General features: G+C 46.8%; 1 protein-coding gene, 1 long non-coding RNA gene, 1 other non-coding gene and 1 pseudogene across 3 annotated transcripts; 3 read left to right on the top strand and 1 right to left on the bottom strand.

Annotated features, from left to right (window-relative positions):
* The first annotated feature begins 3,298 nt into the window (after nucleotides 1-3,298).
* Nucleotides 3,299-3,514, top strand: LOC116543562. The gene has a single exon (XR_004265614.1). It is a non-coding gene; the product is annotated as a small nucleolar RNA U3 (small nucleolar RNA).
* Nucleotides 3,515-5,665: 2,151 nt separating this feature from the next.
* On the bottom strand, nucleotides 5,666-9,062 carry LOC116543542. Its single transcript, XR_004265609.1, has 2 exons — nucleotides 8,667-9,062; nucleotides 5,666-6,578 (listed from the first exon to the last, which is right to left on the bottom strand). It is a non-coding gene; the product is annotated as an uncharacterized LOC116543542 (long non-coding RNA).
* On the top strand, nucleotides 7,279-8,416 carry LOC116543541 (annotated as a pseudogene).
* A 156-nt stretch (nucleotides 9,063-9,218) lies between the features above and the next one.
* Nucleotides 9,219-11,105, top strand: LOC116543540 (translation initiation factor IF-2-like). The gene is made up of 2 exons (XM_032269177.1): nucleotides 9,219-9,301; nucleotides 9,961-11,105. The coding sequence occupies exon 2, from the start codon at nucleotides 9,965-9,967 to the stop codon at nucleotides 11,057-11,059; it is 1,095 nt and encodes a 364-aa protein (XP_032125068.1). The 5' UTR covers nucleotides 9,219-9,301; nucleotides 9,961-9,964; the 3' UTR covers nucleotides 11,060-11,105.
* The last annotated feature ends 270 nt before the right edge of the window (nucleotides 11,106-11,375 follow it).

Here is an 11,375-nt window from a genome sequence, read left to right as displayed (position 1 = left end):
TGTCTGGAGGCTACTGGCCATCCTGGTGTTATGAAAACACCAGTGGTTCGGTCTAGGGCCTGCTGCTCACCTCACAGAAAGCCAGTCACTGAGACAATGGTTATTGCCAAGGAAGAAGGCTCTACTCAGGTGCTGCCGCTGAGAGGAAGGGAGGGATTCATCCCAGGAATGCAAGGCGGTGGCTCAACATAAGAAAATCAATTAATGGCTGGTAGCCATGGGTCAAGCCTGTAATCTCAACACTTTGGGAGGCCGAGCTGGGTGGATAACGAGGTCAGGAGATTGCAACCATCCTGGCCAACATGATGAAACCCCGTCTCCACAAAAAGTACAAAAAATTAGCTAGAGGTGGTGTGCGCCTATAGTCCCAGCTATTGAGGCTGAGGCAAGGGAATCGACTGAACATGAGAGACGAAGGTTGCAGTAAGCTGAGATCGAGTCACTGCGCTCCAGTCTGGCGATGGAGCGAGACTCAGTCTCTTTTGCCCAGGCTAGAGTGCAGTGGTGCGATCTCAGCTTACGGCAACCTTTGCCTCCTGGGTTCAAGCGATACTGCCTCAGCCTCCCAAGTAGCTGGGATTATAGGTGTGAGCCACCGTGCCTGGCTACTCCATCTCCAAAAAAAAAAAAAAGGGGGAAACAGCTGACACAGGAAGAGCATCTAAGAAATTCTAACATTGCCAGGCGCAGTGGCTCAAGCCTGTAATCCCAGCACTTTGGGAGGCCGAGGCAGGTGGATCACGAGGTCAAGAGATCGAGACCATCCTGGTCAACATGGTGAAACTCCGTCTCTACTAAAAATACAAAACATTAGCTGGGCATGGTGGTGCGTGCCTGTAATCCCAGCTACTCAGGAGGTTGAGGCAGGAGAATTGCCTGAACCCAGGAGGCGGAGGTTGTGGTGAGCCAAGATTGCACCATTGCACTCCAGCCTGGGTAACAAGAGTGAAACTCCGTCTCAAAAAAAAAAAAAAAAAAAAAAAAGAGATTCTAACATTTCGGCCTGGCATGGTGGCTCATGCCTATAATCCCAGGACTCTGGCACTTTGGGAGGCCAAGCCAGGAGGATCATGAAGTCAGGCAATTGAGACCATCCTGGCTAACACGGTGAAACCTCGTCTCTACTAGAAATACAAAAAAATTAGCTGGGCATGGTGGCATGCGCCTGTAGTCCCAGTTACTTGAGAGGCTGAGGCAGAAGAATTGCTTGAACCTGGGAGGCAGAGGTTGTGGTGAGCCAAGATTGCGACATTGCACTCCAGCCTGGCAACAGAGCAAGACTCTGTCTCAAAAAAAAGAAAAAGAAAAAGAAAATAAATTCTAACATTTCATGATTAAACATATATTAAAACTATGAAAAGCAGGAAATTGCCTCAACATTATAAAAGGTATTTGTGAAAAACCCACAATTGTCATCAAACTTAATGGTGAAAGGCTAAACGCTTTCCCCCGAAGATCAGGAATGAGACACAGAAGTTCACTTTTACCACTGCTACTCAGCATTTTACTGGAAGTTGTAGCCAGACCATTTAGGTAAGAAAAAGCAATAAGAGGCACCAAATCGGGAAAGAAGAAATAAAACTATTTCTATAAATATAGAAAATCCGAAAGAATACACTCACAAAAATTACTAGAACTAATCAGCAAATTCAGCAAAGTTTCAGGACACAAGATCAACTCACAAAAACCAGTTGTGTTTTGTTGTTGTATTTTGAGGAGTTTTGCACTTGTTGCCCAGGCTGGAGTGCAATGATTCAATCTTGGCACACTGCAACATCCACCTCCTGGGTTCAAGTGATTCTCCTGCCTCAGCCTCCCAAGTAGCTGGGATTACAGGTGCCCACCACCATGCCGGCTAATTTTTGTATTTTTAGTAGAGACAAGCTTTCACCATGTTGGCCAGGCTGGTCTGAAACTCCTGACCTTGGGTGTTCTGCCCGCCTAGGCCTCCCAAAGTGCTGGATTACAGGCGTGAGCCACTGTGCCCAGTTCAGTTGTGTTTTTATACACTAGCAAGGAGCAATTCAAAAATGTAATTAAGCAAACAGCTGGGCGTGGTGGCTCACGCCTGTAGTCTCACCACTTTGAGACGCCTAAGCAGGTGGATCCCTTGAGCACAGGAGTTCAAGACCAGCCTAGACAATGTGGTGAAACCTCCTCTCTACAAAAAATACAAAAAATTAGCCGGGTGTGATGGCATGTGCCTGTAGTCCCAGCTACTCAGGAGCCTACGTGGGAGGATCACCTGAGCCCTGGAGGTCAAGGCTGCAGTGAGCCGTCAGGCATCATTGCACTCCAGCCTGAAAAAGAAGTGAAATTCTGTAAAATGTTACAACATGAATGAACCTTGAAAACATAATTCTAAGTGAAATGAGCCAGATTTAAAAAAATGATATTGCATGTTTCCACTTATAGAAGTACCTACAAGAATCAAATTCATAGAGACAGAAAGTAGAATAGTGGTTAAAAGGGTCTGGGCAGAGGGAGGAAATGGAAGTTTGTTTTATGGGTATGGAGTTTCAGTTTGGGATGTTGAAAAAATTCTGGAGATAAATAATGGTGACGGTTACATGCGATTGGTTACATGAATGTACTTAATGCATTCACATAATTGTATATGTGAAAAATGGTTAAAATGGTACATTTTATGTCTATTTTATACCATCCCCCCTAGAAAAATTGTTATTAAGTCACAAGATCTCGCTCTTTCTCCCAGGCTGGGGTGCAGTGTGGCAATCATAGCTCATTGCAGCTTCGAACTCAGCCAGTTTCCCTGGCTCAAGCGATCATCCCTCTTCAGCCTCCTGAGTAGCTGGGACTACAGGCGGTGCCACCACGCCCAGCTCAGTTTTGATTCCCGCCCCACCTCCCGGTAGAGACGGGATCGCGCTATATTGCCTAGGGTGGTCTCAAACTCACAGAACAAAGGATCCTCCCTCCTGGGCCTCATTGTGGGCTCTCAAAACGCAGAGATTACCGGATTACAGGCGGGGTCACCACACCAGGAGCAAACACGGCCCGTTTTAAAAATTCAGGTTGTGATTGGCTGTCAATCAGCATTATGCTAATTAAGCACGCCTATTTTTTCAACTTTTTAAATTTAAACAATTTTTTAAAAATTACATTTCCACTTAAACTTTAAAATGTGTTGTCAAGTGACTGACAGTATTTGAAAAGATGATATTGCCAATCTGTTTTTCTATTTATTTCCCAATGGAATCTGAAAGTGAAAGTATCTCGCCATCAGTGCAAAGTGTGCGGTGGATGTAGTCCCGGTGGAGGCTATGGGCAGGAAAGCAAGACTATACTTTCAGGGATCATTTCTATAGTTTGTTACTAGAGAAGTTTCTCTGAACGTGTAGAGCACCGGAACCCACGAGGAAGAGACGTAGTGTTCTCTCTTGAGCGTGAAGCTGACTTTTGGTGTTGTATGTGTGCAACTACCATTTGTCATTGATGATCGTTCTTTTTTCCACTTTGGGAAGTAAGAGGGAGAGAACACTGTCTGAGTGGATTCCTTCTATGTATGGTTTAAAGTAAGTTAAGTGATTCATTAATTTTTTCGGAGTTTTTTAGCCAGTTGTTTTAGTTTTGCATTAAAGTTTTCTCTTGGTGTTCTCAGATATTATCAGTCTTGGGGTTAACAAACAGGGTTTTGTGCTATGTCCTACTTCTACTATATGAAAAATAGCTGAAAGTGTGTGTGTCTGTGTGTCTCTGTGTGTGTGTGTGTGTGTGTGTGTGTGTGTGTGAGATACAGGGTTTCACCACCTTGGCCAGGCTGATCTTACACTCCTGATCTGGTAATCCACCTGCCTGGGCCTCCCAAAGTGCTGCGATTACAGGTATAAGCCACTGCGCCCAGACAAATTTTTAAAAATATTAAAAAATATATTTTGTGAAATCTTTAAGCATATAGCCAGGTATGACTTATCAAATTCATTAAATAAAGGAAAAACTGCAAGATACCACTACTGGCTAGACATTTGTTCAAGGTTAGCTACTGCCTGTAAGGCTGAGGTTAGGTTCTACTCTCAACCGGTAGAATATCACACGTGTGGTCAAATAAGCCTTGAAAATCCCTCCAGTCACTCAGAAGTCACTCGGAGTCACTCAGAAACATGACTGTTTAAAAACACACTATCTCTCAGTAAGTCTCATACGTTCACTTTCCCTCCAGCATTTCATAGTTGGCTCCTTCTTTAGTTACACTGCAGGTGAAATAGCTGCTTCATGTTTAGGGGCCACATTTAAAACAAAAATGAAGCATGTGTTTTAACTGCCCCCACCACACAAAATTATAATAGATAATTTCACTGAAACAAGTATGTGTATGATATGACTCCACAGTATATGCCAGGCATGGTTCCATGTGTCTAAAGTTATCTAACTTAATTTCCCACAAAACTTCCACATATTATCCTTTATTTAGGAGAAAAATTTGACAACGGCCACGTGGTTCATACATAATGAATATGGGATACAAATACAGCTCTATTAGGCCATGCTTTCTCAAATTGTCTATAGTGCATGAGAGTTCTGTGAGAGTTATACCAGGTTCTAAAAATAATACTAATAGTATTTCTTCTTAAAATTTGTTTTAAGCATATTTAAGAAAAAATACTCTCAATTTTATTTCAGTGTTAATTTTTATACAGTAATCTGCTCTTACGAGGTGGCAACCCACACCTGAGAATGACAGTTAAGAGGCCAGACCACCCAATGCTGTGTCACACACAGCAGATGACGTGCACCTTATAAGCAGGCAGTGTCTCCATGGAGCACAGCAAGATGCCTGGCCCTCCTCACTGAACGCCAGTTTGCCTTCTATGTCTTACCATGTCATTTAAGCACATACACATATATGTCTGTAATTACTTTCCCTTGAAACTTTTATTTAACCTCTCCAATTTGTTGCTTTCTTTGTTATGTCAGGGAATAGAGTCTTCGAATGTCAGTGATTGTTTATCGCATTGTAAGTATAGGCTGATACAAAAGTAATGGCAAAAATTACTTTTGCATCAACCTATCCTTCCTCAAGACACCCCTTTATGTTGCCATTTATTCTGACCCAGGCACAGGTGATCTCATGTATATGATGATTTTTTTTTTTTTTTTTTTTGAGACAGAGTCTTGCTCTGTTGCCCAGGCTGGAGTGCAGTGGCGCAATCTCACTTCACTGCAACCTCCGCTTCCCAGGTTCAAACAGTTCTCTGCCTCAGCCTCCTGAGTAGCTGGGATTAAAGCCACTTGACACCACACCGGGCTCATTTGTGTATTTTTAGTAGAGACGGGGTTTCACCATCTTGGCCAGGCTGGTCTTGAACTCCTGACCTTGTGAGCCACCCGCCTAGGCCTCCCAAAGTGCTGGGATTACAGGCATGAGCCACGGTGCCTGGCCGTACATGATGATTTTTAAAGTATTCAAAGGTTAACTGTTTGGAAAGCATTGCATGGCACCACTGCTACCTTCACAACAAGTAGAGTGGTATTTGTGAAGAGGGCAGGTTGTGTCAACCACATGCTCATGCCTGCTGGTCTCTTTCCTGAACACCAGGACGAAGCCCAGCCCACCTTTCGGTTGACCTCCCAAGACTCCCCTCTGCCCATCTAGTTTTTGGACTGTAGCCTTGCCCACCTGAAGTTGCCTTTTTTTTTTTTTTTTACTTCTATGTCTTGCCTCTGTGCCTTTGCTCATTCTATGTCCTTGCCTGGAGTGTAATTTTCTCTAAATACTTATTGTTTTGCACAAAACAAATCTAAGAGAAATTTGACACTCTCATCATGAGACAGAAATTATGAAGTACTCTGTGTTGCAAGTGTCAAACAGTATTTTCCGAATTTCACTTTCAAATTTCATTATAAATATATACAACAACAAAATCAAACAGGATAAGATGGCAATTTGACCATGAGCATCTTAATCCACAAATCCCAACAAAAAGAATCTAAGACACAATAAAAATCTTGTAGTCCAATATCATTTACAGGCTTAGACTTTGAATAATTTCTACTGAGAGAAAGTAAGAGAAAATGGAAAGAAAATACACGGCTTTACCCCAATTCTCTTCCAAAGAAAAAGGAGATATGGGAAACCCTCCACTAATGTCCCCCACCCTAGAGGGCCAGGGCTGAAGAGGAGCACAAGAAGCCCAGAGATACGCAGAGCATTCTGGCAAAGCATCAGGAACAAGAAGATTTGACATCTGAGGAGGCCAAGGCTGGGTTACCCCAAGGACAAAGGACAGTAGTAACAAGGTGCAGGGCAGGAACAGCCACAGTGTGCACCTAAAATGGATGAGGGGCATACAAATCCAGAGAGCTGGCTCTGCATTCCAGGCTCTCCAAGCAGAGAAGAAACTGGGCAGAGGTGAATTTCTCCACCAGGCACTTATGCTTCTCCACTCTACCTGTGCCTCTGTACCTCCCAACATGTAATATAAATGTACCTTCAAGAGCCTTCCAGCATGTTTAAGTCATGAGAAGATGATCCGAAGCATTGTCAGGCAAAGGCAGAGGATCTGAGCAGAATCCGGATACTGACTTGGGGCAAATGTCAGGCGCTGCCACACCTCAATCTGCTTCAGCAAGAGAGGATGACAGGCAAAATCATGTCCTACTTGATGTAAATATTTCATAATACAAAGTGAAGGGGAAAATGCACTCAAGAGAGAACAGACATTTGTAAATCTGTGACCGAAAACAGAGTTTGACACTGATAGCATCTACTTTAAAATTAAAGTAAAAAGGCTGGGCACAATGGCTCATGCTGTAATCCCAGCACTTTGGGAGGCTGAGGCAGGTGGATCACCTGAGGTCAGGAGTTTGAGACCAGCCTGTCCAACACGCTGAAATCCCATCTCTACTAAAAATACAAAAAATTAGCCAAGTGTGGTGGTGCACACCTGTAGTCCCAGATATTCGGGAGGCTGAGGCAGAATTGCTTGAATCCAGTAGGCGGAGGTTGCAGCAAGCTGAGGTTGCACTGCTGCACTCCAACCTGGGCGACAGAGCGAGGCTGTGTCTAAAAATAAATAAATAGATAGATAGATAAATAAAACGAAGGATGAAAATTTAAAATAAAAAATATAGGTTTTGCTGGACTCAGCTGGTTGCCTCCAGTTACTGCGGAGGCGACTCACTTCATTCCAACTTCCTGATACTTTGCTTCTGGAGGTCATATTTCTCTAAAATCTTCCAGAAAAAAGTCTTAAGGCTACCATAGCCTTTTTTCCAGTCCAGGTCTTAAATTTTTTCCTCCTCTTCCCCAATAATAACATGAGTATGGATCCAGTTTGTTCACAAAGCCTGCCTCGCTCCAAAGCATCTGACTGTGGAGAATCTTCACCTACGCCTGTGATTTGTGAGCCTGAAGAAAATTATCCATCCTTGCAAATATGTTCTGCTGAGATGCCTCACACAGAGACTGTGTCCCCTCTTCCTTCCTCCATGGATCTGCTTATTCAGGACAGCCCTGATTCTTCCACCAGTCCCAAAGGCAAACGACCCACTTGCTGCAGTGAGTAGCGCCACAGCAAAGGAAGACAAGGTCCCCGTCAAGAGACAGAAAACCAGAACTGTGTTCTCTTCCACCCAGCTGTGTGTACTCAATGATAGATTTCAGAGACAGAAATACCTCAGCCTTCAGCAGATGAAAGAATTTCCCAGCATCCTGAACCTCAGCTACAAACAGGTGAAGACCTGGTTCCAGAACCAGAGAATGAAATCTAAGAGGTGGCAGAAAAACAACTGGCCAAGGAATACCAGTGATGCGACTCAGAAGGCCTCAGCACCCACCTACCCCAGCCGCTACTCTTCCTACCACCAGGGATGCCTGGTGAACACAACTGGGAACCTCCCGGTATGGAACCACCAGACCTGAAGCAATTCAACCTGGAGCAACCAGACCTGGGACATCCAGTCCTGGAGCAATCACTCCTGGAACACTCAGACCTGGTGCACCCAGTCCTGGAACACTCAGGCCTGGAGCAGTCCCTTCTATAACTGTGGAGAGAAACCTCTGCAGCCCTGCATGCAGTTCCAGTCAAATTCTCCTGCCAGTGACTTGGAGGCTGCCTTGGAAACTGCTGGGGAAAACCATAATGTAATACAGCAGACCACTAGGTATTTGAATACTCCACAAACCATGGATTTATTCCTAAACTACTCCACCAACATGCAACCTGAAGATGTGTGAAGACGAATGAAACTGACATTACTCAGTTTCACTCTGGACACTGGCTGAATCCTTCCTCTCACCTCCTCCCCTTCCTCATAGGATTTTTCTTGTTTGGAAACCATGTGTTCTGTTTACATTATGTCTATCCAGTCAATCTGAATGCAGGGTGGGGTATGGTTGGAGGCTAATCAGAGAGGATTCTTTGTTTTTTCCTGTTGGATCTTACAGGGGAAAAGACATTTTAACAACCTTGGCTACTAAGGACACTGTGATACAAGCTGTCTCTGGCTATAGATAAGTAGATCTAATACTAGTTTGGATATCTTTAGGGTTTAGAATCTAACCTCAAGAATAAGAAATAAAGTATAAATTGGTGTGAAAAAAATATTAAAATAATTACAATATATAAATCAAAAATAATATGAGCACTGTGATAACCCAGGAAACATAAATGGGCCTTGTGGGATATGCTCACATCCAGACTCACGAGGCCGGAGACATTGGGGGAGGATAAGAAAGCGCTTGTAGGCGGAAAGTCCTCTAGGAACACGTGAAGGAAGCTTCGCCTGCACCTGGGACACGCTCCTCTGATGCTGGTCTGGAAGCAGGCAAGCTGCACAAGCTTCTGGTCCATGATGACCACTGTACAGAGCAGCACCACAGCCCAGCCACCATGATGAGAAAATGGCGGAGTGGGCCGTCCCCTCCCTTTTATAAAGGCTGTACTCAACTGCTATATCCTGGAAGCCTGGTTCTGATTGCATGAGCGGGAACCTTTTTGACAACTCTTATTGGATAACAATCTCTATCTCTGGTTGGATAATCTTAACCAATCAGAGTTGGAGACTATTATTATCCAATCTGTGTTGTGGTACAGAGTCTGCTCTCATCCTATCAGAAGGAGGCTTCCAGGGTACCTCATTTGAATAAAGGGAGGCAAAGCTGCACACTTGCCTGGGGGTGCAGCTCACGCCAAGGCTTGACCCCTCGTTTATGCAGAGACCTGCCTTGTAGACCAGCCATAGAGAAGGATGTCTCGGGTGCAGGCGAAGTTTTTTCATGTGTTCCTGGAGGATTCTTCTTGTGGCAAGCGCTTTCCCATCCTCCAACATCTCAGGCCTGGTGAGGCTGGAGGTGACCATTTCCTGTGGGGGCTCACAGCACAGAGGGATGCAAAGGAGGGTGGATGCAGGGGAAACCGGCACAGAGAGATGTGAAGGGGAGGGTATAGGGAGGGGAAACCCGCACAGAGAGATGTGATGGAGGGGTAACGTGGGCAGGGCCTAGAGTGAATCAGTTTGCCTGTTTCACTAGGCGCCCCCGCCCTGGTGCAAGGCAGAGGCTGGCCAGGCCCTCACCCAGCAGCGCTCCTAGGTTCTGGCCCTGGCATCTAGTCCCATCTCACCACCCTCCGCGGCTCCACTGTCCCTCAGGCAGGAGCTTCCAGCTGCAGTGAGCAGTGGAGGCAGTAGCTGTTGCTCCCTGGATGCCCGGGGTGTATTTCTTTGGCTTTTTTCTTCTTCTACCTTATTTTAGATTCAGAAGGTACACATGCTTGTTACATTTGTAGTACATGAAGAATGGTGGGGGTTAGGTTTCTAGTGTACCCATCACCCAAATATTGAAGGTTGTACCCAATAGGTAGGTTTTCAAACCTTCTCCCCAACTTTTTGAGGCCCCAGAGTGTATTTTCTCTATCTTCATGTCCACTCTTCCCCACTGTTTTCACTTAATACATGAGAACATGCAACATTTGGCTGTTTCTGCATTAATTCACTTAGGATAATGACCTTCGCCTGCATCTGTATTGCTGCAAAGGACCCGACTTTGTTCTTTTTTATGATTTTGTTCTTAGTATTCCGTGGTAGGCAGAATACTGGGCAGTCGCTTGAGGAGGCCGCCGACGGCAAAGGGAAGCCACAGGCGGGGCCCGGTCGACCTGCTGGCGCTGCCGCAGCCTCGCAACCTCCCCGACTGCCGCGTGAGCCCTTGCCACCTGCGTTAGGAAGTGATACCCATGCAAGGCCACGGAGTCCGATGAGCTCTTCGCGCCGCCACCCGGGACGCTGGCCTGGGCGCACAAGCTCCGAGAGCGCCCCACGCTGCGAAAGCCTTGGAGCCCCGGCTTTGCCTGCCGCCCACCTCCCAGGATGCCCTGCAGAGCCACCCGGCCTGCCCTCCCCTGCCCCCTCTCCAGGCGACACCCCGGTGGCACAGAAGCCCGAGGCTTTCGTGCACGTCGCGCAGGTATTGGGGTGCAGAAGTGCCTGGACCGGCCGCTGCGGGACCGGCCGCTGCTGGGAGGACCTGCCGCGCAGTCTGCAGAAAACCGGGCGGTGTCGCCCGCCCCAGACCCTCCATGCTGCAGAGCCTGTCTGGGTCTATTCAATGGGCCCTTGCAGGGCCGTTCTTTCCTGCACTTGGACTGGTCTGCCTGGGGTCCCCCGGGAAGCTTCGGGCCCCAGATACAGGCAGGACCTCCAGCCGCGCCTTTGTCTTCTTTCTCTTGGTGCATTAGACAGCATAGGACGCTTCCCTGGCCTGGCTCCCTCTCCCTCGCACTCACCAGCAGCCTGCAGACGGGACACTGCAGACTGCAGCAGAGTGGTCTGGATAGCCTTGGTTCCTCTCTGGGCCCCGGGCTCCAGGAGCGAAAGGCTGAAGGCTGCAGGCTGCTTCCGAGACCAAGGCCCCGGGCACTGTTTCAGGCTCCTGCGTCCCACCCTCAATGGAGGGGCCGCTCATCAAGCCCTCCACTCCCCGGGTGCCACCCGCACTGGACAAAGACCACCAGCACCTTATCCTGACCCGGCTTACCGAGCACTGCGTCCCCTGTGTGGTGGACAGGGACTGTTACTGTGGCTGGGGAAGCTGCCCTGAAGCTCCGAGGCCTGCCTCTGACCCTCAGCCCTGGGAGCTCAGGGTCCCCTCGCACCTGGGGGGTTCGTGCCCAGCCACCTGATGCCCCCTGCTGCCTGTTTTCAGAGGTCATTACCCGCCCCAACACACACACTCTGCAATGTCGTTAATGATACTCTTGTGGGAAGTCTGACTTACTTTGAAAATTTAACTCAGTTGTAAGGCATTAAACGTATTCAGTGTTCTGTTCAGTCCCTGTCTTTCTCACACCAGTATTCCTGTGTTTCGCTGGTAAAAATATAACAATTGTCTCCGTGGCTGTTAAAAGCAATACGTT

This window comes from Sapajus apella, unplaced genomic scaffold (genome assembly GCF_009761245.1).
Source record: "Sapajus apella isolate SASKATOON/1434 unplaced genomic scaffold, GSC_monkey_1.0 scaffold189, whole genome shotgun sequence".
Lineage (NCBI taxonomy): Eukaryota > Metazoa > Chordata > Mammalia > Primates > Cebidae > Sapajus > Sapajus apella.
The sequence above is the reverse complement of the archived record's forward strand: the minus strand, read 5'-3'. Positions and strand labels throughout refer to the sequence as shown.

Excerpts from the sequence above, each read along its gene's own strand:
- LOC116543540 (XM_032269177.1), top strand. The coding sequence starts at position 9,965 with ATGACCTTCGCCTGCATCTGTATTGCTGCAAAGGACCCGACTTTGTTC.